At 53.7% G+C, this 27,031-nt stretch overlaps 2 protein-coding genes across 2 annotated transcripts in view; one reads left to right on the top strand and one right to left on the bottom strand.

Annotated features, from left to right (window-relative positions):
• The first annotated feature begins 2,674 nt into the window (after positions 1 to 2,674).
• On the top strand, positions 2,675 to 14,629 carry PTGES (prostaglandin E synthase). The gene is made up of 3 exons (XM_068553184.1): positions 2,675 to 3,000; positions 6,342 to 6,424; positions 14,055 to 14,629. Exons 1-3 carry the CDS (start codon positions 2,872 to 2,874, stop codon positions 14,302 to 14,304), a joined length of 462 nt encoding a protein of 153 aa, XP_068409285.1. The 5' UTR covers positions 2,675 to 2,871; the 3' UTR covers positions 14,305 to 14,629.
• Positions 14,630 to 25,247: 10,618 nt separating this feature from the next.
• Positions 25,248 to 27,031, bottom strand: part of PRRX2 (paired related homeobox 2) — a 49,197-nt gene continuing 47,413 nt past the window's right edge. Inside the window, exon 4 of the mRNA XM_068553612.1 lies at positions 25,248 to 26,543. Coding sequence (XP_068409713.1) covers positions 26,408 to 26,543 — 136 coding nt within the window. The 3' untranslated portion in view covers positions 25,248 to 26,407. The remainder of the gene's footprint in view (positions 26,544 to 27,031) is intronic.

The following is a 27,031-nucleotide window of genomic DNA, read 5'->3' on the forward strand; positions in this document are numbered from 1 at the left end:
CTTTGCCCATACCGCTTTTCCCAGCCTCTGCTGGTGAGGTTTCTATTTTGCTGTTTTAGAAGACCGAACAGGGCAGAGCACGCCCCCTGGTCTAAGGAGGGATGAACACAAGCGTCCCCTCTCGGTTGTCTCTGGTCCACGATTCTGGGGCTGGTGCAGAGATCCCAGCCCCGTCACTGGGCTTTTTGACAAGGAAGACAGCCCCCTGCAGTGGTTCCCCTGAGTTGGGGGCAAGGGAGGCGGGAGTTGTCTGTTCTCAGACAAAAACATCGGCACGGAGGGAGCCAGCACAGTCCCTCCCAATCTAATGTCAGAGATAAAACACGTTTCAGGATATCCAATGCCTTCTATGTTTGTCCGTGATCGTGACCTACCATTTATCTCATGGGGCTGGGACAACCCAGGCCGGCAGCCCCATGCTCCGGAGACATGGGCGTCGGTTTACAAGCTCATCTTTTGTCCAGATAAAGGAAGGCTTGGCACGTATAAATGGACAAGAAGCCATCCCTCACCTCACGTCCCCCACCCCCCAACCCACTGCCCCCAGCCTCAGCGGCGGAGGGTTTCCAAGAGTCTCCCTCCTGGCAACCCTGCTAGGTAGGCATCATTATTCCCGCTTTGAGGCTCAGAGCTTCTGCAGATGGAGGGCCCACTATGTGCCAGGTGCCTAATAATTAGACATGACTCCTCCTAGTTCCCACAGCTGCTGTGGGGAGCGACTGACTGTCGGCTGCATTTTACAGTTGAAGAAGTGGGTTCAGAGAGGGAAGCTGCTTGCCCAAAGCCACACAGCTGCCACTGAGGGCTGGCTCCAGAGTTCACAGCAAGTGTCTTTGCCCTCTAGCCAGGTCTCTCCTTGGTCTCTGCTGCTTTGGGGCACAGGCCAGGCTGTAAGCAGTTAAGGTAGGGGGTGCCCGGAGGAAAAGAACCAGGTATAGTTTTTTGACGTTAAGAGAAGCCGTTTTGGCCTAAGCCATTTTGTGATCTAAGCGTGGCCACAATGCTAGTCCTTGAACAGATCTCAGTAATAAGGAGTTTAAGGGAACAAAAAAACAAACTGTTATCAGGCAGGAGGAATAACAAAGATAATTTATCAGTTGTTAAAACTCCTCATTCTGTTTCAGCTGGTGCTTCAATAGCCTGAAGCACTTTCCAGAGAGGTTTTGCAGAATTTAAACACCCCCCTCGGGCACCCGACCACCAGATCAACTGAAACCTAGGGGACGGTGATGATAACATTTTCTGACCCTCGTGACTTCAATCACCTAAAGCTTGGACGCGGTTGACCTCTGCCCCAATTCTATGCTGAATTCTCCTCTGCTCAAGCCCCTCTATGAATATGCATATACCCTCAGCTTAAAACTTCCCCAATTTTGCTGTTAACTGACACTGCTTTGGGAAAGATCCCCGGTGTTCGCCTTACTTGCTGCAAGGAATAAATCCTTCCTTCTCCCCATCTTTGGCTTCGTGTGTCTTTTGCCTCAAAACCCACCGAGAGGCGAACCCAGTTTTCAGGTAACAAGACTGACGCTGCTGTCCCTCTGGGCAGGTCCAAGTTGGGAGTGGGCACCGGAGACTGATTTTTCCCTCTTCCCCGCTTCCCCAGGGTGCCCCTGCAAGCAGGAGCAAGCCGTGTTGGCAAAACTAAAGGGATAAGATCCCTGCCTCTACCGAGGTCCCACCCCAAACCTGGGGAAGGGCGCCAAGGGGAGGGGAGGACACAACTGGGTGAGGATTTTGAAGCAAGGGATTCAAAGGGGTCACAAGCCGTTGATGCTTTCTATCGAAGAGCTGGCTCTTTTGGGAAGTTCCTGTTAATGAACAATGAAACCATTTGCCTGGGAGTCTCCTGGAAAAGTAAAGTGACACTAAAAAAGGCAGTAGATCACTGTGCTGGTTTGCTACAGTTGCTGTAACAAATTAACACAAATTTAGTGGCATAAGACAACACACATCTGCTATCTCACAGTTCTGGAGGCCAGAAGTCCGAAATCAATTTCGGTGGGCTGAAGTCGAGGTATCCACAAGGCTGGTTCCGGGGGAGAACTTGTCTCCTTGTCTTGTCCAGCTCCTAGAGGTCACCTGCGTTTTCTGGTGCACCTTCCTTTCACCTTCAAGGCTAGCAGTGTAGCATCTCCTCTCCTCTCTGACCTCTGCCGTCTTCACATCTTTTCTCCCCCTAATTCTACCGCCTCTCTCTTAGGAGGACCCTTCTGATTCAACTGCATTCACAGAGAATCCAGGATAATCTCTCCATTTTAAGACCTTTACTTAGTCCTTGCAAAGGCCCTTTGCCATGTTCTGTAACATATTCACAGGCTCTGGAGATCGGGATGTAGACATCTTTTGGGGCGGGGGAGGAGCAGTATTCAGCAAAGTCCCATCAGTGCAGGTCTGGCTGTGGCTCAAGTGTCCAGGCTGAATGTGGGGACAGATAGCTTGGTTCTCACACCCTGACCCTCAGGGCCGTGGCCACAGATTCAGTGACTCTGCCACCTGTGGAGGTCCTGCCAGGCTCCTGGCTTTGTTGCACGTCCTGAAGACAGGCACTGCCATACACCACACACCGCCCCCCCACCCCCCACCCCTTGACAGACTGAGGAAACTGATTAGAAAGTGTTTAAGGATTTGTCAGGGAAGGGTGGGGCGGGGCCAGGGGCCCGATTGGGACCCCCCCACCCCCGGCTCTGCTTCTCCCAGCATCTGGGGGCAGAAGTTGCGGCTGCTGGGAGGTGGGCGGGTGCCGAACGCAGACAAGCCTCCCGCGCGCTCTCCCCGCCCCTCCCTGCACTCGGAGAAGGAGCCACGCGCCCGGGCTCGCAGCCGCTCGCTGTCTTTCCCGGAGCTGCCGCCGCTGCTGCCACCGCGGAGATGCCTCCCCCCGGCCTGGAGCTGATGAGCGGCCGGGTGCTCCCGGCCTTCCTGCTCTGCAGCACGCTGCTGGTCATCAAGATGTACGTGGTGGCCATCATCACGGGCCAAGTGAGGCTTCGGAAGAAGGTACGTGCCGCCCTCGGGGACCCCAGCCCCGCGTGCGCTCCCTTCTCCCGCCGCCGGGAAGGTTGGGGACGGGACCCTTGGCCCAGATGTTTTCGGGGCCAGAGTTTGAGCGAGCGGGCTCGGGACCAGGTGCCTCTCCCAAGCCCTTTGGGATGGCTTCTCTGCGGCCCTTGGTTTCAGCGGGGCCCGCACCTCCTTTTCCTGTTTTAAGAGCATTTACCATTTGCTGTGCCACCAGGTGAGTTCTCGGCACAGCAAGACTCCACGAGTCCCACTGAGCTCTGCCGGCGGCTCAGAGAGAAGCAGGTCCCAGAGGGTGGAGTGAGGCAGCATTCAGCCTCCGTCCGACCTGGCGGCTTCCCGCACCGGAGATCTGATGTTTGGGTGGGGTGGCAACCGGCAGAACAGGAGCCCAGAGAAACCTTTAAGTGGAAATTCCCAACTCGCCCGGCAAGGTCGCTCCCAAACCCACCGCAGCCTCCCTCTAGAGGCCAGGTCTCAGCCAGGCTGCACTGAAATTCTCGGGGAGGAATTTCCCCCAGCGATCCGCCAATCCGAGTCCTGGAGCCAAAACAGCAATTAAAGACGCCAAGATCTGGGCCGGTGGGGGCGGACGGGGGGTGGAGCAGGGGGGCGGGTGGACCGGTTCCAGGGCGGCCGCTAGCCCGCGGGGCAGCCAGAGCCAGGAAAACTGCAGCAGCAGTCCTGTTAGACATAGAGAAGCCCAGGGGTACCGCTGATTGTCCCCCCAGGTATTTCAGAGAGGAGTTGTTTCCAACCGTGCCCCTTTGTCCAGTTCCAAGGCAAGGCAAGGCAAGGCAAGGCCGGCTCCCACGTCGTGCCATGCCGGGGGGTGGACACTGGGGAGAGGAAAGTTGCTCAGCAGCAGGACTCAGCAGGTACGGGCAGGACTGAAGGCAGGGCAGCTCCCCAGGTGAAAGAATTCCCAAAGCAGAGGCACACGGATCATGCTGACTTCTCCCTGCCCTGGCCCATCCTGGGATGCAAGATACAGGCACCAAGCTCCGTTCACCCACTGAGTCCTTCCATGGAGCATTTAATCCCCACCACCGCCCAGGGCGGGGGGTGGGAGTCGGGGTGGGGCGTATTCAGCTTGTCGTCCAGTTGAGGAACCTGAACTCAGAGAGGAGACATCTCTTGTGAAAGCCACACAGCAGGGTTTGAACCCAGGTGCCCAGCTCCGGAGCCCACACCCTGCCATGGCGGGGATGGTGTTCTCACCAGGGCCGTGCAGGGCCCAGAGTGTTTCTTTTAATGTGAATTAGGGAAGGAAGAGGCAAACCTGTTGGGGTGCCTGTCTGCTGGGTCAGGAGGGAGTGGCAGAAGGAAACCTCCCCTTGGGCTGTCTCAGGTTCTCCCTACACTACAAATTTCCCCCTCATTCAGTCAGTCAGGGAGGAGCTGGAGGAGCCACACCGTGGGAAGGTGATGGATGCCGGGCTCTGGCTCCTCCACCCATTAGCCTCGGGACCGTGGGCGAGTCTGAGAGCTTGACGTCCTCGTTTGTAAACTGAGGATGGTCACAGCAGTGCCAGGAGACTACAGCGCCTGGCACGGAGCAAATGCCCCACCAATGGTAGTCTTCATTACTTATTAACAATTGGAATTAACATGACAGGCCATAGATCTCTTGGTGGGAGTGCATCCCGAGGCCTGACCCTGGCCCCAGCTAGAGGCAGTGCTTATGCTTCTGACGCTGGGGCTTTATCCCGTCTGCACTGCCGCTGGCTCCTGGCCAGGCCAACTTGTATTCGTGCTGTCTTCAGGGGTGAGCAAGTCCATGGACTGTGGCCACCCAAGACAGCTGCCCACTGAATGCCGAGCCCCTGTGAAAGGTGTCACAGGCCCACGGGCTCTGCAGGGCCATCAGAATTGGTGATTCCATGACTTAAGGGCCAGCAAAGAAGAATTCTGGGCGTTGGGGAATCCTGATCGTGACAGGCGTTGCATTCACCTCTGGGCTGAAGCAGGGGCAGACCCACCAGGCAGGACAAAAAAAACTCCAGCGCTTGGGGACAGATATCTCAAGGGCTCATGAATCAGAAGCAGCAGGATCTGCAATTTAGAAAACGTGCCTCAGAGATTCAGGTTTGCTGTGGGGTTGGTGGGGCTGGCTGGCTGGATGCCCGCAGGGAACAGTGGAGCAAGAGCCACGGGTGTGACCCTCAATGACCTGAGTGTGACCTCAAGTCCCTGTTCTGCACTGACAATTCACCGAGCGAGCGCCCTCCTGGCGCTGTGCTGGGGCGTCTCCACTTCTCTCCCTTGCTCTTCGTGTGGTAGATGCACCTTTGATCTGGAATTCACAGATGAGGAAGCTGAGACCCAGGGAAGTTCAGAAACCTGCAGTTAGTCGGTGTGGAGCTGAGTTTCTCACTGGGACCTGTCAAGACCCTCTCATTGCTCTTAGTTCAAAGTTTAAATTCTTAGGGTCCTGCCTCCAGGACCCCTGCTGACCCCTGCAACTTTACCTTGGAACTCTGTCCCTTGCTGTCTATGCTCCAGCCATGCTGGTTTTTCATTCTTTATACATGCTCTTCTTCTGACCCCAGGGCCTTTGCACATGCTGTTCCGTATGCTATTGCTATAACCCTCCCTTCTTCTGGTTAATGTTGATGCATCCTTCAAGCCTCAGCTTTACTGTCACTGCCTCAGAGAAGCCTTCTCTGATCCCCAGCCTTGGTTGGGTCTCCTGTGAACATTCTCACAGCAAACCCAGTCTTCTGTTTCTTAACACTCACCACCTGGTCTTCCCTGGTTCATCGGCAATCCCCTCATTACACTGTGAGCTTTGCAAGAGCAGAGATAGGAGGGCCTTTTTCTTAGTCTTTTCAGGCTGCTGCTATATAACAAAATGCCAGAGACTGGGTGGCTTATCAGCAACAAAACTTTATTTCTCACAGTTCTGGAAGGCGGGAAGTCCAAGGTCAAGGAACCGGCAGATGTGGTGTCTGATGAGGGCCTACTTTCTGGTCCGTAGATGGCTATCTTCTTGCTGTGTCCTCACGTGGCAAAGGGGCAAGGCAGCTCTCTGGGGTCTCTTGTGAGAGTGCTAATCTCATTCAAGAGAGCTCCACCCTTATGACCTACCTGCCTCCTTAAAGGCATCACACTGGGGGTTAGGCCTCAACATAGGAAATTTGCAGGGACGCAAACATTTAGTCCATAGCAGTCTTGTTCACGCTGAGTCCCCGGCACTTCGCACACAGTAAGAGTTCATGGATGCTGGTGAATGGACACGTGTGTGCCTGCATCGCCGCGGACCTAGTCGACTGGGCCGTCCATCTCATGAACAGTAATTCTCAGCTGATGTATTCCAGGCTTTTGCCAACCCTGAGGATGCTCAGAGACACGGAGGCCTCCAGTATTGCCGGAGTGACCCGGATGTGGAACGTTGTCTCAGGCAAGTACCACTGGCCCTCAGCCTGATCACGGCCTGTCCTTTCAGGCCGTCTTCTGAACACGGGGGCTTAGAGGATGCCCAGGGGCCCTAGGTCTTCTGCCTTCCAGATCCTCTTAGACTGTTTTCATTTATTCATTACTTTAATTTCTGGTTACTCGTGGAAAAGTAATATGTGCTCGTGGCTCAGGATGACAAAGTTAGAAAAGGATATTCAGTGCAATTTCAGTCTCTCTCCCGCCTCTGACCTGCAGGTCCTGCCTAGATCTGCTCACCAGGGGCCAGTGCTGTTACCAGTGTCTTATGCATCTTCTCCGAGACATTTTTCCTGCATTTACAACACACGCGCTATGCCTTTTCCTTTTTACCCCCAAAGGATCACGCTTTACCCACTGATTTATACTGTCCTTTTTTCACATAACAGAAATTGTTTCATATCAGCCCATAAAGGGGCCTCGTTTATTACATCGGCACTGTAGTATTTACACCATTTCTCTATTAAATAGATGGTCTGTAGCTGATCCAACCACTTACCCTCCGATGGCATTTAGGCTGTTCTAAGTCTTTCTGTGTTATGAACAGAGTGCATCAAAACTTCTTTCATTTTCCTTTGTGCGTCAGTGTGAGCAAAACTGCAGGTTGCAATCAAATGGTAAGAAATACTGTCAAATGGTACACAAATCTAGTCCCACAGCTGGTGTGTGAGATATGTCTCCGACCCTGCCAACTCTGTATCCACTTTTGGATGGGTCCTTGCCAACATGACGGGTGAAAATGTACATCACATTTCAGTTTTACTTTGCATTTCTTTTTTTTTTTTTTTTTTTTTTTTTTTGGCTGTGCTGTGCAGCTTATGGGATTTTAGTTCCCTGACCAGGGATCGAACTCAGGCCCTCAGCAGTGAGAGCACGGAGTCCAAACCACTGGACTGTCCAGGGAATTCCCTACTTTGCATTTCTGAGTGAAGTTGAACATTTTTTCATATGCTTAGCATCCCCCAGTCAATCAAAAGCAATTTTTCTTATTATAAAACTCGGAACTATTCATTGCAAACAATTTGGCTAATATTGAAAATACATAGAGGAAAAAAGGGAAAACCACTCACAATTCTAGTCACTGTTAACATGTTCATCTATCTCCTCTTTGTCGTCTGTCTAAATATTTTTCATAACATTAGGTGTGCATTGTACACCCAACTGGGCGTTCTGATTTTTTTTCAGTTAATTATTTCATGAGCACTTTCCATGTCAGTAAATACTACTCGAAAAGTGATTCTTAAAAAGGGATGCAGAGGGAGTTCCCTGGCGGTGCAGTGGTTGGCGCTTTCACTGACGTGGCCCAGGTTCAATCAATCAATCAATAAATAGGGCTTCCCTGGTGGCGCAGTGGTTGAGAATCTGCCTGCTAATGCAGGGGACATGGGTTTGAGCCCTGGTCTGGGAAGATCCCACATGCCGCGGAGCAACTAGGCCCGTGAGCCACAGCTACTGAGCCTGCGCGTCTGGAGCCTGTGCTCCGCAACAAGAGAGGCCGCGATGGTGAGAGGCCAGCGCACCGCGATGAAGAGAGTGGCCCCCGCTTGCCACAACTGGAGAAAGCCCTCGCACAGAAACGAAGACCCAACACAGCCATAAATAAATAAATAAATAAATAAATAAATAAATAAATAAAATCTTTTTAAAAAATCAATAAATAAAAGGCTGTGTAAAATTCCATCAGAGACTAAATGATAATTTCACGTAGCCAGTCTCAGCGGTGGGTATTTTGGCAGTTTCCTCTCTGCTGTTTTACACCAATGGGCTGGAGAACCAGGAGGAGGCACTCCCAGGGGATGGGGGTTGTCAGCAGGAGTGGGATGGGTGTGGGAAGGATGGGTAGCTGGACAGGAGTGAGACAGACACAAGCCCTCACCTGGTTCTTGACACAGTCCCATGAATCACAGGCAGAAATGGGTGGGACCAAGTAGTATAAATAATAGAGATTCTTTTATTTTTCTTGGCCATTGAAAATAACATGTACTTGTGGTTTTTAAAAATTACAGAAATGTGTAATGTAGAAAGTGAAATTCATTGCTATTTCATCCTTTCTAATGTAACTACAGTATATAGTCCTTCATACGAGGTCGGTCCATCCATCCATCCATCTACCTGTTCATTCAACATTTAACGAGCACTGACTATGTGCTAGCTGCTGTGCTAAGCACTCGCTGTACTTTGGTGAACAAAAGCCTCACCCATACATGAATCCATACTGGTGACCCTCATGCCATCTGGTTGGCATGACTCTCCTGGGCGGTGGAGAAGGATGTGATGAGTAGCAGGGGCAGCCGGTTGCCAAGCCAGCTCAGAGCAGCCACCCAGAGGAGTGTTTGGCTTCTCCCAAGGGGTGACAGGTCTGTGTAGCAAAACTTGTGTTACCTGTGGCACAGGGGTGGTTACATAGGGTCATGAACGCTTTATTTTTATTGGCTGCAGCCATGCCAGGGAGAGACCGCACACCCGTGTGGTGCCGCGATGTCTCCACCCACCCAATACAATTTTCATTTCTGAACAAAAGGACACATCGTCTACAGTGCTGATACTCAAATAGCTGAAATTCAATTCAGCACTTTTTTTTTTTTTTGACTGTACCACGTAACTTGTGGGATCTTAGTTCCCCAACCAGGGATCAAACCTGGGCCCCCCCAGCAGTGAAAACACCCCAGTCTTAACCACTGGACCATCAGGGAATTCCCCAATTCAACACTTATCTTTTATTTTTTAAATTAATTAATTAATTTATTTATTTATTATCATTATTTTTTTTTTGGCTGTATTGGGTCCTCGTTGCTGCGTGCGGGCTTTCTCTAGTTGCAGTGAGCGGGGACCACTCTTCGTTGCGGTGTGCGGGCTTCTCATTGCGGTGGCTTCTCTTGTTGCAGAGCATGGGCTCTAGGCGCACGGGCTCAGTAGTTACGGCGCGCAGGCTCAGTAGTTATCGCACACGGGCTTAGTTGCTCCACAGCATGTGGGATCTTCCCAGACCAGGGCTCGAACCCATGTCCCCTGCATTGGCGGGTGGATTCTTAACCACCGTGCCACCAGGGAAGTCCCTGAATTTTATTTTATTTTATTTTTTATACAGCAGGTTCTTATTAGTTATCCATTTTATACATATTAGTGTATATATGTCAATCTCAATCTCCCAATTCATCCCACCACCACCACCGACCCCTGCCGCTTTCCCCCCTTGGTGTCCATACGTTTGTTCTCTACATCTGTGTCTCTATTTCTGCCCTGCCGACCGGTTCATCTGTACCATTTTTCTAGGTTCCACATATATGCGTTAATATACGATGTTTGTTTTTCTCTTTCTGACTTACTTCACTCTGTATGACAGTCTCTAGATCCAGCCACGTCTCTACAAATGACCCAATTTCGTTCCTTTTTATGGCTGAGTAAGATTCCATTGTATATATGTACCACATCTTCTTTATCCATTCATCTGTCGATGGGCATTTAGGTTGCTTCCATGACCTGGCTCTCGTAAATAGTGCCCAATTCAGCACTTTTTGAGCACCTCTTAGCTAATAATGTCTTATATTCATTCGGTGAGTGGTATTGGTGACCTTCCATGTACTGTTATTTACTGGGGCTTACTATGCCAGACCTGGGGGTTCCTGGGGCCCCTGGGCTCCTCCTGACTTTACATAACATCATGGAACCTCGAGGGTGCAGAGAATCACACATCCTGCCATCCGCTACCGGAGAACTGGCTGGAACCTGACAGGAGATGCCCTGGAAGCAAAAGTGAGTTAAATATTAGACTAGAGGTTTTAGTGCGACCAGGGCCGCCTTCTGCACAAACAGGAAAGCACTTTGGTCTCGGTTCTTGGAGCACAGATCTGCCTTGCAGATTAGCACAGGCTGGAGCCCAAATGTGAGCCCAGCTCTGGGAGAGGTCAGGAACCAGGTTTCAAGGAAAATGATGAAACCCAGGCACGTCCTTTTAGTGATACCTATCGAAGTCTCCCGGCAATGTATGTTTGGGCCACATTCTGAGTTTATGTGAATGCAACTTCAGTGGGGCCGGCGGGGGTGTGTGTCTCTGAGTGGTCCTAAGGAAGGAAGACAAAACACTTGACCCAAACTTTGGGATATTTCTGATTATTTGGAGTGTGGTGTGGAGACTTAATCTGAGTGAACTGGTTTGTCAGGAGATGGAGTCACAAAAATCTCAGCCCTAGAAGTCCTTTAAGACCCCATCCAAACACATTATTTTGTGGATGGTGAACAGAGGTCCAGAGACAGAGACTTGCCCGAGGCCAGGGGTCTAACGAGCAACCTTGGGGAGGTGCGAGGCTGCTAGCCTCGCACCATAAAATGTTTATTAATTTGGCCTGGGCGTCTGAGGGCGCTGGGAGTCTGGCAAAACCAAGAGCTGAAATTAGCTTTAACAGTCGTGTCCAGGACAGGGCTGGTGGTGATGGTGACGACGACAAAGAAGATGGCAGCTAAATTGGGGCAAAGCTACTCAGTGCCAGGCAGTGTTCTAAGCACTTTATAGGAACCAACCCACTCTGCCTCCCAGTAGGCTTCCAAGGGCGGCACTAGCATCTATAGAGGAAGAAGCAGGTTTGCCAAGGCCACATCGCTCGTGACGGCTAAGCTGCCATTGAGCCCAGGCCATCTGATATGGGCTCTGCTCTCCTTTCAAGAACACAGTTTAACTCTATTTTATAACCTGCCTTCAAAACTAAGCAGGCTTCACCTCATATCAAACCTGAATTCAAGGAAATCACCTGTGCAGATGGAGAGCCTGGTGAGGGAAGAGGAGAGAGCTAGCCAGCAGCTGTCCCTGCCCAGGAGGCCTGGGGGGAACCGTAGGGCTCTCTCCGCACTCCTGTCACCTGATGCAGTAAAATGCAGCCGGTGTTGCAGTGTCTGTTGACGGGAGAGGCAGGCCTAATGCTGCAGGAAGCCATGCAAGTCCAGTCTAGCGGGAATTTGCTCTGAGTAGCTTTTACCTTAAAAAAACTGGTTGTTAGTGGAATGACACATTTTGCCCAAGCATCTCTCTGGTACGTGACTCCCTCCATGTCTCTCGATTCAGATCCTGGGGTAGGGATGGGGGGGAGGAGAGGAATGAGGTTTCTTGGCATCATGCCTGTCCTCGGCACCACTTGTGGCTTCGTGGGGGCCCCACTGCGGTTTTCAATGTACTGGGGGTGGGGACTGGGCACCCCAGGGGCTGAGGGGCTTTCTCAGCTCCCAGCCACCTCTCCTCCCTCAAAGGTGACCTCTGAATCCTGTAGTCCTGTACTCCTCCTCTCTGCCTGGTGTCCCCCGACTTCTTTCCCTCACCTGTGCTTTGGGGTTTGGCCAATGATCCTCTTCACAGCTTTCTAAAAAGTGACTCACTCTTAGAATGTAAATACATACTTTAAGGAGAAGTGTCTCATTGAATGGGTTTCACGTGCTAGTTACGCTTTTCCTGAAACTTTCCGAGAAATATACAACATGACAAAAATACTCCCAGCTGGCACCATCTCATATGAGTCAACCTGTGGGAGGAAGACCACATTCTAGGACACACTGACTTAACGTAAAATAGGTTTCCCAAGGTGTCTGTCTCATAGCATGTTAGGGGATGTTGGTGTACACAGATTTATCTCCATAGCATGGGGTGGGTTTAGAGCAACAGTTGCTGCCTCTTCCCCAGTAAGGTAAGGGACTTGCTCGATTGAGGAATTGAAATGGCCCCAGTCCTCAGGTTCCCCCTCTTCATCCCTGTAGCCAAGATCCGGCCAGGGCCTGCTTCTCTCACATGGGCATCCAGCAGTATTTCCCCCAGCTGGTGAGACCTGCCCTGCTGTAGACTTGCTTTCCCTGGGGCTGGGTCCCAAGGTCAAGCTTTGGGAATAAAGGAGAAGAAAGACTCATGTTGGCTCCAGGATATGGGGACAGAGACACCAACTGCTGTGTCCTGAGTTTGACCTAAGATCCAGGCCCTGCTGGGTTTACGGGAGCTTTTGTACACTCAGATTGAATTCCAGACCCCTTACCCTGCTTCATGAGGCCCCTCTCCCCGTCTTATCCTGTCTCACTCCCTCTTATGTGCCACACTCCAGCCACATGGGTCACTTTTCTGAGCCTCGAACACACAATGCTCATTCCCACCTCAGGGCCTTTGCACATGCCCATCCTTCTCCCTGGAGAGTTCTTCCCCTGCACAGATGGCCCCTCATCATTCAGGCTTCAGTACAACGTCTCCTTCCCTGACTACACCCACCCTAGTCATGCCACAGAGACCCCTGCAGCCCTGGGTTGCTGAGTGCTCCTCCTCTCTGCCCTGCCCCATTCCTAGCATCCGCATACCCTGGCCCTCGCCTGAGGTCCTTGCAAGTGGCAGGGAAGGGGGGCACTCTGCGGCAGGTCCCCACACAGGGGCTGCTGCTGGGCTGGGCTGGGCTTGGCCCGTTGGTGCAGCCTTGGTGAAATGCACTCCAGCTGGAAGGCTTGGAGAAGGGGCTTCAGTTCTAGAAGCGTCCCCGTGCCTCACACATGTGGCCTGTTCTTGGGGGAGGTCATGGCCCAGGCACTGCGTTCCTGTTTGTTTGCGCCTCCAACATGCCATCTCTGGCTTTGGTCATTTGCTCAGTCTCTGATTTATGGGGCTTGACCTCCCCACCCTCCACAGAGGAAGCTGCCCATTAGCAGGAGTCATGGAAAATGTGAACCAACTCTTAGCAGAAGTGGATGAGCTTTCTTTGTTGGTCATTTTTTTATGGCAGGGTTATACACAGCCGCCCCTCCCCACCACCACCACATATACTCACACACCTGATTATTTTAAACAAAGAAAGAAGCAGGATAGCGCGGATGAAACAGAGCTTCGCTGCTGTCCGGCGATTGGCTGGCTCCAGTGAGTGCAAGTTCTTATTACCCCTGAGAGGAGGAAGGGTTTGCTTAGATTCAGGGGCAGAATAAGACAGAGCCAGGCGTGGATTTCAGATGCATGTTCTTAGCCCACCCCGCTGGGGAGGGCCCAGGAACCTGCATTTGGAAGGAGGACGGCCTCAGAAAAGCCCTGCCTTAGTGGTAAAGAGCACGGGCTGGGGAGTTTCCTGGTGGTCTAGTGGTTAGGATTTGGCGCTTTCACTACTGTGGCCGGGGTTCAATTCCTGGTCAGGGAACTGAGATCCCGCAAGCCGTGCGACATGGCCAAAATTTTTAAAAATAAATAAAAGAGCAGGGGCTGGAGGCAGACCTAGGCTCCACCCCAGCTCTCACTCAACCCCACTGAGCCCCACTTTTCCTGCCTGGTGTCCAAGGCCAGAGGGGAAGATAGGGGAGACCATGGTGGGGGCTGCGTCTTGGCGAGCCCTGGGGTTGGTAAGAAAACCAACCAGCAGCCCTTCGTGGCTCCCGGTCTACTAACAGGGCTTCACTTTCTGAGCTGCTCACAGGCACAAGCTTGGAGTCACCGTCGCCCCTGCCTCTGGGGTATCTCCTTGTCTTGGCCATGATGGACGTGAGTCTGGCACCCCCGAGATGGTCCCCAGGGGTGTGGGGCCTTTCGGGGCGGAGGGTCTCAGCTTCCAGGACATTCTCAAAGCTGACTCCTGGCTGACCGCACCCCCTTGCCTTCCCAGAGCCCACCGGAATGACATGGAGACCATCTACCCCTTCCTGTTCCTGGGCTTCGTCTACTCCTTCTTGGGGCCTGATCCCTTCGTTGCCTGGATGCACTTCCTGGTCGTCTTCCTGGGCCGCATGGTGCACACCGTGGCCTACCTGGGGAAGCTGCGGGCGCCCACCCGCTCTCTGGCCTACACCCTGGCCCAGCTCCCCTGCGCCTCCATGGCCCTGCAGATTGTCTGGGAAGCAGCTCGCCACCTGTGACCAGCCGCTGACACCTCCTCGGCCGCCAGACCCCTGGCCACGAGCCACCGGGAGACCAGGTGCCCGTCTGAGATTGTGATAGGCCCCGGGGCCTGGTTTCCTGGCAACGAGCTGGATTCCTGGGTGAAGCCACCGATTGGAACTGTTTCGAGACCGGTTGTCATGACTGATAGAAAATCCTTCCACTTAAAGAACAGAGCATGAAAAATATCCCTCCCTCTTCCTCCCCAAATCTGGGAAGGGCGAGCAGAGACTCAGTTCAGGTTTCTGAACCTAACGCCCCTCTGAATCCAGGGCTGTAATAAATAAGGACTTCTCACCTCCACCCCAGAGATTCTGATTTAGCTGGTCTAGAGGGGAGCCTGGGCATCTGCATTTTTAGAAAGTTCCTGTGAGTCTCAGCAATGGCCGGGCCTGGGGCCCACTGCCAGTTCCCTCTAGGGGAGGGCCCAGGACCGACAGGGTGGGAGTTTCTCTCACGGTGGGGGAAGGGTTGTGCTCCTCTGCGCCCTGTTGGCACTTCCCTGTGCCACATTCCTTTGCTGGATCCGTCTCTCTTTGGCACAGGTGCCGATGGGAAGGGCCCACAGTAAGGTCGGCCTTCTCTTCCCGAGGCTTTAGTTGCTCTGAAGGGCTGTCATTCAAGGACAATGGGCTTTGAAGGACCAACTGCTAAAAGGAAATTTTGACTCCATCGGTATTTGCGAGGCTTGAAAACCACAAATGTGCACCCCTGCGGGGAATCATGTGTCTCTCCTGGACTCTTGCTCTAAGAGTGTGTGGCTTTAGTCATTAATGGAGTGTCTGACCAGCTTGGCCCCTTGGCTGCTGGATCCTGGCATCCACCACCGCCCAGGCTGGCTGGGGATCCGGCTCGCCAGACACTTTTGCGGGTCTGTGTCTGGGGAGAAACTGACAAGACACAGTCTCTGGCAAACACACAAACCCACCCAGACGAGGGCGCTGAATCATGCAGAAAGCAAGCAGGCTGCTGGGAGACACCCTCCCACCTCCTGCCGTGGGCCAGTAAGATGGTCAGTCAACCCCATTTTTACAGATGAGGAAACCGAGGCTCAAGGTGGAATCCCTGCAGCGTGGGATCAGCTCTGAACCCCGCCTGTCTGGCTCCCCCAAACTGCTCTAACCATTGTGCAGTCCTGCCTTTCCCCCAACCCCTTCCCCAGCGCTGCCCCTTTCCTCCAGGATCTAGGGAAGCCCCCCTCGCACCTGGGCACGGCCTCCTCTCACAGCCCTGCAGCCCCTGAGCTTCTGCCCCTGCGGACTGATGGGTCTGCCTAGTGGGGGCCTCACTGGGGACCCAGGGTTCCCCAGGCTTCACTCGAAATCCGAGTCGGCCCCCCTGCCCGGCTGTGCTAGGAGGTGGGATGGGTAACATTGCTCCCTGGTGGTGAGATGAGACTCTGTTCTGGGGCTGCAGCTACACATCTGGAAACAGAAAGCACACGTCCCTGTATTCAGTGCCCGCTGTTTGCTAAGCATCGGCTGAGCTTGGTGTTTACAATTTTTTTTCCACTTGATCCTCCATCCCAAGAAGGAGGTATTTCTGCTTTTTGATGAGGAAAGTAAGGCTCAGAAAGGGGCTGTAACTTGCCCAACATGCCTGAGCTGGGATGTGGTAAAAGAGGAGCAGACCCAGTATGTGTGCTTGTAGTTTAATATTTTCCCTTCTGGGGAAAGAGGGACTGAGAGGGCAAAGGGCCCAGCTCAGACCCGGGTGAGGAGGGCATCCGATATCCACAGGGACCATGTGACCCTGGGACCGAGGGAGGGGGCAGCTCCTCGGAACTGCAGAGACAGCAGCCCCTTGTGCACTGGCCCATCATTCACTCCCTGCCCCGTCCCCCGGGACCCCTCAGATGCTGAGCCGCAACAGGGTGGGGGGACGGCAGGACATCAGACAGTGGCAACTCCAAGTGCTCAGTGCCCTAATGGGGGGGTGGGCAGTGGGAGCACAGGGAGGGCCTCTAACCCCTGCTGGGGAGGGCTTCCTAGGGGAGGTGACAGCTCGCCTGCCATGGGGGTAAGTCAGACCAGTTTTCGGGGGGTGTCCAATCAAGCTGAGGAAGGACGAGCAGAGCTCAGCCCCCTGGGGTCTTGTGCCTGGGAAGTGGAGGGGGGCGTGTGGGAGAGGGTGGGGGAAGGGGGGTGGGCGGAAAGGGGCTCATTCAAGGCCTTGGGGTCTTGTCGGGTGGGTTCAGAGCCAGGGTGAGGACGAGTGGGCAAGGGATTAGTGACCTGAGTCTGTGTCCTAAGAGGATTTCCGAGAAGGCCACGTGGAGGGCAGCATGGCGAGGTTGACAGCTGGGCAGTGGCTCTTGTTCCCCAACTGACACGGACAGTGCCCAGCTGCCCCTCCAGGTTCTGGAGGGGCCGGGGAGAGGCAGGCGCAGCCTGCCGGCAGGGAGGGGCAACCAGTAGGAGCCGGGCGATGTTGCCAGGGTAGACCTGGAACCCTCCAGGATGGGGAAGGGCTGGGGCGGCTTCCCGGAGAAGCTGCCCCTGTGGCTAAACACCCAGGCCCAAGAAAGCCAGCGCCCCTTTCCTGGGCAGCGGCAAAGTGAGCACAGCAGGTGAGACGATGCCGGTGGGCTGGAAAACCCACCCCCACCCGCCCCAGGCCATCCTGGGCGCCGGTGAGCTGACCTCAGGCACCAGTGAATTCCTCTGACTTCGCCTCGATCGCACCCCATCCAGATGCGGGCCCCCTCTTGGGCTGCCTCCTCCTGACCCTGGGCTGGGGGTGGTGCGAAGTGTGGGCAGTGCTGGGGGCAGGGCAGTGCTGAGCAGCAGCCTGGGGGCCCCGGAACCACAGCCCTGGGGGCAGGCAAGGACTCTGGGGCCCAGCCCAGGCCTGGGAAACCGGAGCTGCCCCTGACTGGGGCCTGGTGGCTGGGGGCATCTTCTCCTGGGCTCTGAGTGAGCAGGAAAGCCCAGAGCCAGCCTGAGGTGTCACGCAGACCCCAGGGTCAGGGCCCTGGTCTGCGAGTTAGGGCCCCTCTCCTCAAAATGTTGCCAATTTGGTCTAATGCTGTAGAACCTTTCACCCCTACCCGAGTACACACACTTCTTTTTTTTAAATAAATTTTATTTATTTATGGCTGCGTTGGGTCTTCGTTGCTGCGCGTGGGCTTTCTCTAGTTGCGGCGAGTGGGAGCTATTCTTTGTTGTCGTGCGCTGGCTTCTCATTGCGGTGGCTTCTCTTATTGCAGAGCACGGGCTCTAGGCACCTGGGCCTCAGTAGTTGTGGCACGTGGGCTCAGTAGTTGTGGTTAGCGGGCTCTAGAGCGCAAGCTCAGTAGTTGTGGTTCGCCGGCTTAGTTGCTCCGCAGCATGTGGGATCTTCCCGGATCAGGGCTCGAACCCCTGTCCACTGCATTGGCAGGCGGATTCTTAACCACTGTGCCACCAGGGAAGTCCTGAGTACACACACTTCTAAGGAGGAAGCCCAAGACAGGTGATGGCTGGTATGCCCTGTCCACCTGGGCTCTCCAGTCTCCTATGAGGGCCCCTCTGGGGAACCACTGGGGCTCCCTCGTTTAATGGATTCCTTGGCTCCAGGCTTCCAAGAGCCTCCCCGGTACGTGACAGACTTGGAGGAACAGGCAAAGATGAGAGGACAAAGGAGCCTGGTTTTCAGTCCTGGAGGCAGGGACAGAACCTGGGGACCCCCTTAATTCCCACAGAATTAAGGGCTCCTGGGGTTTCTGTGTGTGTCCCTGGGAGGCCATTGGCCTCAGGAATGGGCTTCCAGGCTGGCTAGGGCGCAAAGACGGACCCCTTCTTATTCCAGGTGGGCTGGGCCTTGGGCAGTCACAGAAGAGGGGTGTCTGTCCGGGTGGCTGGGAATCCAGGCAGGATTCCCTGGAGAGGCATCCTTTGAGTTGGAAGCGGAAAGGTCGATGAGATTTTAAACTGTTAATTACAGGTACTCACAAGTAATGGTCACTATCAAAGGTTTAGAAACTACAGAAAAGCTCAAAGAAGAAAATAAAAACTTCCTGTATTCTCACCACGCAGTTGTTGCCCTGGTCACGCTCTGGGTCACTGCAACAGCTCCCAACTGGATACCTGCATCCACCATCCACCCTTGGCCCCCACCGTCCACTCCCCACCCAGGGCCTGAGGCTTCCGTGTGCCAGTCCTCCGGTGGCTTCCCCCTACCCAGAGGAGGCTGGCAAGGCCCCGCGCCATCTTCCCGCACCATCATCCTGCCACCTTCTTCATTGTCCATCTCTCCCTCTAGAATGTGCACTCCAGGGGGACGGGGATTTGGGTCTGTGTTATTCCTTGCCGTGCCTGTGTCCCCAGGTCTTGGAAGAGCACCTGGCTTCTAAGGCGTTTCTATTAAGTGAGTGAATGATGTGTAAAATGAATGTGTGTGTGTGTGTGTGTGTGTGTGTGTACACATAGTGTAGAGATAGGGATTCCGAACTGTTTCTATCCAGGATGGAATTCCACAACAAAAAATATGGATCGAGGGTTTTTGGCTTCGGGGAGATGTCGTCGGTGTGTCACAGATGTGGGTGGCATCTGTGCTCAGGGGCTCACAGCCCGGCCTTTTCATCATCACTTGAGATTTTCCCTAACAATACATCTGCACTTCCTCCCAGGGCTTTCGATGGTCAATATCATGACTTTTAACAGCTCCCTGGCACTCCATCATCCCGGATACCCTCATCATTTATTTAATCTGCCCTTATTGTTGGATAATTAATTTTCCGGGCTGCATCAGCATAAGCAATGCTTTCATGGGCACCTTTGTACAAAAATCTCAGTGCAGATCTAGTATTTTCAGGTACGTTACTAGAAGTAAAATTACTGGGCCAAGAGGCATGCCTGTTTTTAAGACTTGTGGTATATACTGTTCTCCAAAAAGATGGTTCCAATTTGGATAGAGTTCTAAAAAGCTTTGTCAAATTTTAGAACCCAAGTAGGGAAATTTACAAGTGTGTATATAAAGAATAGAGACCACCCACAATCCCACGTTCCTGAGAAAACAACTGTTCACGCTATGGTTTATGACTTTCCAGATTTTTAAACTATGCATATTAAATACACATACAAATTATATGCAATATACATAATATGTATATATCTATGCATATTAAATATATAATATTTATATTTTATATATTACCTCTCCTCCCTGGAGATCCTGCCGTGTGGCCACCCATGAGACAGTGGTCGCTTCTCTTGGTATCTGTGCCCGCCAAGAACGTGTTGAGTAGCTTCACTTTTTAAAGTTTGAATTATGGAAATAATAGGGTTTTTCTTTTCATTTTCCAAATATAAAATTACAACATTGAATTATTCTTTTTCAAACGACACACATCTCCCCAGACATGCCAATGCATCTTCTGTCTAGAATTTAACTTGCTTTTTAAAAAAAGCTGACACTACATTGTAACCCTCTGGGGAATACATTTTCACTGGCAGAGCGGGGCTGGGTGGGCAGGATGTTGCTGCAGGGGGACAGTAGGAGGAGGGGACTGAGTTGTCAGGATTGTCTGAATTATCTGGAATAGGGGACAAGGCGGGTTTAAGGAGAGCAGGGCTGGATGCTGGGACCTCAAACACCTGGCCTGGGTGATGGTACTTTGTTGGGAGAGCCCTGGGGAGCCCCAGAAGGCTTTAGGCAGGAGAGGGACATGATCAAGGCTGTGTTTTTTGTTTGTTTTTTTATTTATTTTTATTTTTGGCTGCCTTGGGTCTTCGTTGCTGCGCACGGACTTTCTCTAGTTGTGGCGAGAGGGGACTTCTCTTCATTGCGGTGCGCGGGCTTCTCATTGCAGTGGCTTTTCTTGTTGCACAGCACGGGCTCTAGGCACATGGGCTTCAGTAGCCGTGGCACAGAGGCTCAGTAGTTGTGGCTCACGGGCTCTAGAGCGCAGGCTCAGTAGTTGTGGCACACTGGCTTAGTTGCTCCGCGGCGTGTGGGATCTTCCCAGACCAGGGCTCGAACCTGTGTCCCCTGCATTGACAGGCAGATTCTTAACCACTGCGCCACCATGGAAGTCCCAAAGCTGTGTTTTAGGGCAGTTAATCTGTCGGCTTATGCAGAATGGCCTGGAAAGTGATAAGATGGCAGATAATTTGAGCAGAGGCGTCAAGTCTCCTCTGTCGTGGGTCCGGGGGGTTCTTTGGGTGTGCTGTGGGCAGAGGGAGGCCAAACTCAAGAGGACTTCCAAGCTCCATCTCCATCTGCATTGGTTTTCTACACTGGGTAACAAGTTGCCACAAACGTAGCAGCTGAAAACAACACCCAGGGAATTCCCTGGTGGTCCAGTGGTTAGGACTCTGTGCTTCCACAGCAGGGGGGCATGGGTTCCATCCCTTGTTTCCTGGTCAGGGAACTAAGATCCTGCAAGCTGCACAGTGCAGCCAAAAAAGAAAAAAAGAAAGAAAACAACACCCATTTATGGTCTTACAGTTTCTATAGGTCAGGAGTCTGGGCACAGCTTAACTGGTTTCTCTGCTCGGTGTCTCACAGGCTGCAGTCAAGGAGTCCTCAGCTGATGTCTCATCTGGAGCTCAGTATCCTATTCTGAGCTCATTCAGATTGCAGACAGGATTGGGTTCCTTGTGGTGGTAAGAATGAGGCTCCTGGCTGCTGGGGGCCACCTCCTCCACAGGCAGGTCACAGCACAGCTGTTTGTTTCTCAAGGCTGATGGGAACGCATCTCTCTGCTCTGAATCTCTTCTTTCAGGGAAGACCTGGACTCTCTTTTAAAGGGTTCACCTGGTTAGGTTAGGCCCACCAAGGATAATCTCTCTTCGGATTAGTCAAAGTCGACTGATTAGGGACCTTAATCACATCTGCTAAATCCCTTCATCTTCACCATATTCTATTGGTTAGAAGCAAGTCAGAGGTTCCACCCTTACCCAAGGAGAGGGGATTACAAAGTGTGTGTCTCCCTGGGGTGGGAATCATGGGACCATCTTAGAATTATGTCACCCACACCACTTTATCAAGTGCACCTTCCAGTTTCAAGATGCCCACTCCTGACCCCACGTATCCCAAGCTCGATCCATTCCCACTTGTTCTAAGATGTGAACTAAGAGCTTAAGAAGTTCTCAGACACGCTCTTTCCAGCTCTTGCAATAGAGAAGGGAATTCCTGATGACCACAAAGCTTCAAGACCTGAAGGACTAATGGTGGGATAACAAGAGCAGAGAGGAGAGCTTTGGATGGGGGCCACTCACTTACCAATAGGTATGGAAAAGACAAGTCCACCTCTGACTGGGGCACCAAGGGGGACATAAAAGGGAAGAAAGCACATTTTTTTCATTTCAAAGAGCTTCTCATGTAGTTGAGATGATCACATTGGCCTGCTTGTTCTGTTTCCCTATGAGGTTATTAGTATCATTACAGAAAACATAGAGACAAGTGGATTGTGAGCCATTATCAAATTTAAAGTATTTACAACTTGGTTTGGGTCTTCCCAGATTTTTTACACTGCATCTATGAAAACGTATGATAAACATCTTGGCACACGTTGCTTCCACCCCCCACCCCCCCGCACGCCATTTTGGATTATTTTTTGAAGTGGGGCTTAGAGGTAGAATTACTGGGTGGAAAGCATGCAAACATTTTCGTGGCTGTTGGTACATTTTCCAAAAGGCTTGTGCTGATGTTTATGCTGTGACCCCTGCTGGTGATTTGGGATTTGCTTGTTTCTTTGTCTTTGGATCAGGAGCCTGCGGCCATCTCTGGTGATCTGTGTGGGAGAGGGCCCTTGTTCTTCCAGCTCTGTGCCTGGCGGGGACCCCACAGCGCCCTCCAGTGGCAGGCAGCAGAGGTGCAGGAGCTTTGGTCCCCAGCTGGTGCCCAAGGAGTGTGGGCTTGGAAGGGACAAGGGAAGAGCCAGGTTCTCTGAGGAGGGAATGTGCAATTTCACCCCAGAACAGGGAGTATTTTGACTTCCTTAAACTCCACCCCTTGCTCTCTGTTTTTCCACCGTAAACACCACAGCGCTCATTTATGGAAGGTAGCTCTGCCAACAACCCTGTGAGGTGGCTTCTGTTATCACCCCATGTTACAGAGGAGGAAACTGAGGCCCGGAGAAGTGCCTTGCCCAAGGTAAAGCTCTGGTCTTAATTTCTCAGCTTTTGGGTTTTGCAAGAGCCAGACTGCCTTTCCTTCAATTTCCCTCGACCCAAGTTTCTTATTTCAAACAAAAAAAAAAAACAGAAGCAGATACATTCAATGCCCTGTCCCAAGCTTGCTTGGCCGAAAGGGGAAAGGGAATCAGAGGGAGAAGGATTCCAAGTTCTCCCAGCCCGGGACGGGGCCTCGGGTACCTTGTCCTCACGGAAAATTATATCCCGGGATGGGTGCCCAGGAAGCTGCCCACGCGGCCCTGCAATTAGGGCTACAATAGCGACAGCGATGTTGGAATATATTTTCTTTCACAAGGAGGGCCGCTGTGGCCCCTCCCTCAGCTCCCCAGAGCAGCATGTGTAAACGATTAGGCCGGTCTGTTTTCTCTTGAGCGCTTGAGAGGAAGTGACATTGACATCCTTGTGGCCCGATGGCGGGGCCAGTGCCTCTGTGGGAACTGGGCCCATGGCTTTTTCTGAAGCTGGTGTTCTTGATACCCACCTTCCAGGCCCTAGTGGGAGCCCCCCGCCAGTGTGACCCCATCTCTGCTGCAGGCAGCCCCAACCTGGCGATGCTTCATGGCCCCTCCCTCTGGACTGAAAATAGAAAGACCAGATGTGCCTCCATCTGAGTTCTGGGGCACTGCCCAGGGCCTGGGTGGGCTCGTCCACGTGCTCACAAAAAGGCCGCTCTTCCTGGCTGCCCGTGAGGGCACAGCTCTGGGCCCTGTGGGCTGGCCCTTCGCTGGTGCAAATCCCTGGGGTGGGTGTCAGCTCCTTGTGAGGGAGGACCCTGCTCAGACCAGGACGGCCCCAGCGCTTGTCTGGGTGGAAGGGCAGGCCAGCATCTTCCCGACCCCTCTATCAGGTGGGTCTTATTTCCAGGGTTTCTTCCTCCCAGGCATCCACGTGCCTAAGCCAAGTCCTGGCCCCCTGGGCTCCCCCTTGTTCCCCAGCCCAACATCTAGCCATCAAGCCCTGTCCCTGCTGTGTCTGGGACACCTCCCAGATTGCCCACTCTGTCCCCATCTGGTCCAGGCTGCCACTTCTCCTGCCTGGACATCCAGCACAGCCTCTGCAGGGGTCTCTCTGCTTCCAACAGGGTCCAAGGGGCAGGTCCCTCCACCCAGCAAATCCCCTCCATGGCTCCTCACTGCCAGGGTGACATCCAAACTTTATTTATTTAAAAAACAATTTTTTTGGCTGTGCCACACAGCATGTGGAATCTTAGTTACCCGACCAGGGATCGAACCGGTGTCCCCTGCAGTGGAAGCACAGAGTCCTAACCACTGGACCGCCAGGGAAGTCCCGACACCCAGACTTTAGATCTGGCCACACAAGCCCCACGTGAGCTGGTCCCTGCTTCTCTCCATCTTCATCCTGCAGGAGATCCAGGCCCAGAACTGTCCCCACTGGCCCCAAGAGGCAGCTTCTGGCCTACCCCAGGGCCTTTACACTTGCTGTTCCCTTAGCCAGAAACACTGTTCTCGCTCCCCTCTTTGTCTGGTGGACTCTTCATCCTTCCAGGACACTTCCTCCAGGAAGCCTGCCTGGATGCCTTAGACTAGGTTTGGGGCTCCTTGGGCTTGGTGTGGCCTCTGAAGCCAGGGACCCCGTGTCAATTCTCTGCTTTCTCCTCAGGGCCCGGCATAGGGCCCTGCACACATATAGTATTTCATAATATTTGTTCAGTGAATGAATGGCAAATAGAAGCCCAGAAATCACTTACCCAAGGCAGAGGCCGAACTGAGCAAGAAAACACAGCTCTGGCTGTACCCCCCGCACTCCCTTCCCCTGCCATACACATACGCAGCACAGGGCACAGGCCAACCCTTTGCTCTGGCCGCCGTAGTCAGGCCGGCAGAGCCAGCTCCATATATCAGCAGAATGCCCCCTCCCCACTCCTTCAGCTGGAGTCTGTGCCTCCCCCTCATTGCTTCCCCCCTCCCCGCCCCGGGCAGAGTCCCAGCTGCCCAGCCACAGGGAAGTCACACGGCGATGGTCCCCAGGGCCTGTTGGCCCATCTGAAGGGGACAAAGCTCACCCCACAAAAACCGTGTTTTCTTTTTTGTTTGTTTGCTTTGTTTTCTTATTTATTTGTTTATTGGCTGCCTTGGGTCTTCGTTGCTGCGCGCGGGCTTTCTCTAGTTGCAGCGAGCGGGGGGCTACTCTTCGTTGCGGTGCACGAGCTTCTCATTGCGGTGGCTTCTCTTGTTGCGGGGCACGGGCTCTAGGTGCGCGGGCTTCAGAAGTTGCAGCACACGGGCTCAGTAGTTGTGGCTCGCGGGCTCTAGAGCACATGCTCGGTAGTTGTGGCACACGGGCTTAGTTGCTCCGCGGCACGTGGGATCTTCTCGGAGCTGGGCTCGAACCCGTGTTCCCTGCGTTGGTGGGCGGATTCTTAAGCACTGCGCCACCAGGGAAGCCCAGAACCGTGTTTTCATGGTGGAATTCCCGATGAAGGATGGGGAAGAATCTCGGGGGGTAAATTGGGGGAGATGGGGAGGGTCCTCACCTCACTCAGGGGTTAGTTACACCTTCTAAAACAAAAATGGGGACCATCCCTCGTGTTAGGATTGTCAGGTGGCTTTGACCTATTCAAGGTCACCTAGAAGATGCAGCCTGTGGCTGGTGGGGGGGGGGACACTGGCCCTCTGGGGGGGCTTTGATGTGGTGTGGGTGGGGCAGACTAGAGAAACGGGGTCCATCCATGGAGTCCAGAGGTGTGATGGCTGTGTCACTGTGAGGGCAGCCCCTCTGGAGGGGCTGAGCATCTTTGCGCCCTCTGGGGGTCGGGAAGTGTTGTCTCACTTCCTGGGGGCTGGTTGCAGAAATGATCGCTTTATTTTATTTTATTTTTTTCCGGCCGCATGGCTTTTGGGAGCTTAGTTCCCCGACCAGGGATGGAATCCGGGCCCTGGCAGTGAAAGCAGCGAGTCCTAACCACCGGATGGATCACCAGGGAATTCCCAGAAATGATCTCTTAACTTCCCTGGAGGGTGTGCCCATCAGGAGGCGTGGCATGGGGCCAGGTGGAGAGGGCTGGCTTCAGACCATTCCCCTCACCCCCCATTTTTCTGCAGACTCCTCATAAGTGATGTCAGTGCCTGGTGGCACATGTGTCCTCTGTCACCCCCAGTGACCATCTCTGAAACGGTAGGTTGGAGGACTTGGAAGAAGGTCTCTGGTGGCCCTGTCTGTTAGGACCACCCGTCTGTCCTGTGAGCCCACCTGGGACCTCCACTCTGCACCCCGACATTCTGGGCCATCTGCCCGGGTCCCCCACAGTCAAATGCCCAGGGGACCCCCAGCTTCTGCATGCCCAACAGCAAGGGATTTAATTCTAGCGTCTGCCTCCACACACCCTCTGCTCCTGCCATAGGGCAGGGGGGACACTCCCTGCACAGAGAGGGTCCGGGTCCTGGCCAGGGTCACACATCAAGGTTTCTCCCAAACACCCGGGTGTCAGGGGTTCCAGGGCAGGTCTCTGTCTTCCTACCCCGCTCCCCACCCCTGGGGCTCTACAGGGTGATGGAGGACTTCCTGCAGAAAGAGGCACACAGACGAGGGCAGCGGGCCCCAAAAGGCCGTCCCTTCATCGGTTTGCTGCCCTTGTCCGCCCTCCCGCAATCTTTTGGGGCTTAAAATTTTTTTTTTTATTTCTTAAAGACAACAGCTTTTTGGCTTTAATACACAAAGTAAGTGAGGTCCTTGGTGAGCCGCTGCTCTAGCCTTCCAGCCCAACCCCTCCAAGGGTCAGGGGCCGCAGTCTCCAGCGGCCGTGGATGAGGGGCTGAGCCAGGCTCTGGGCATCTCAGCAGCCTCTTGGGCCCAGAAGTCCGGGCTGAAGAGAGGGGCCAGGAGAGCCCACCCAGCCTGTCCTGGAGACAGGGGACAGGAGAAGGTCACCTTCCTGCGTGTCTGCCCTCTTTTCTGCTGTCGTGAGACCAGGGAGGCAGCGGGGTCCTGGTGGGGCTGGCTGTCAGTTCACCGTGGGCACCTGGCTATGATGCAGGCTGAACTCCTTGGCCTTGAGACGGAGGCTGGCGATGCTGTTGGCCATGTTGACCCCCGGGGTCGCAGGGCCTGAGCCTCCGGGGCTGTACGGCGGCACCGTGCTGGGGGCGACATAAGACACAAGGACATATTGCTGTGGCTGGCAGACCGCCGGGGGCTGGCCACCTCTGGCGGCCAGTCTTGGACCCCAGCCTCTGGTCCTCCTGCCTCCCCTCCTCAGCTCACTCGGCTGGGAAGCCTTCCCCTGGGGCTACAAGACTGGGGGGAAGAGGCAGAAGTGCCCACAGTCAGCCCTGGGACATGGAGCCGCCCCCGTAGGCTTGTGGTCCTTCCTCGCTGGACCAGGAGCTTCCTGAGAGCGGGGCCTGAGTCCTGTTCACCCCTAGCGCCTGCCCTGGGCCTGGCACACAGCAGGATGGGGCTGGGATGAACGCACACCTGTATGGAAGGAGGCCTCTTGGAGGTTCTCCTGCCCCAGGTAAGAGCAGGGCAGGGAGGGAGCTGGGAGAGCTGTGAGGCTAGCGTGGGCATCACTAGGACTCAGATCCCACAACCCACTGGCTCTTGCCTCTCACGAGACCATGGCTCC

The sequence above is a fragment of the Eschrichtius robustus genome, chromosome 10 (assembly GCF_028021215.1).
Source record: "Eschrichtius robustus isolate mEscRob2 chromosome 10, mEscRob2.pri, whole genome shotgun sequence".
Lineage (NCBI taxonomy): Eukaryota > Metazoa > Chordata > Mammalia > Artiodactyla > Eschrichtiidae > Eschrichtius > Eschrichtius robustus.

Bases quoted from the DNA above. Each gene is read 5' to 3' on its own strand.
- PTGES (XM_068553184.1), top strand. From the start codon at position 2,872: ATGCCTCCCCCCGGCCTGGAGCTGATGAGCGGCCGGGTGCTCCCGGCC. The intron at 3,001-6,341 runs GTACGTGCCGCC...GATGTATTCCAG, and splicing joins AAGTGAGGCTTCGGAAGAAG to GCTTTTGCCAACCCTGAGGA. The intron at 6,425-14,054 runs GCAAGTACCACT...TTGCCTTCCCAG, and splicing joins GATGTGGAACGTTGTCTCAG to AGCCCACCGGAATGACATGG.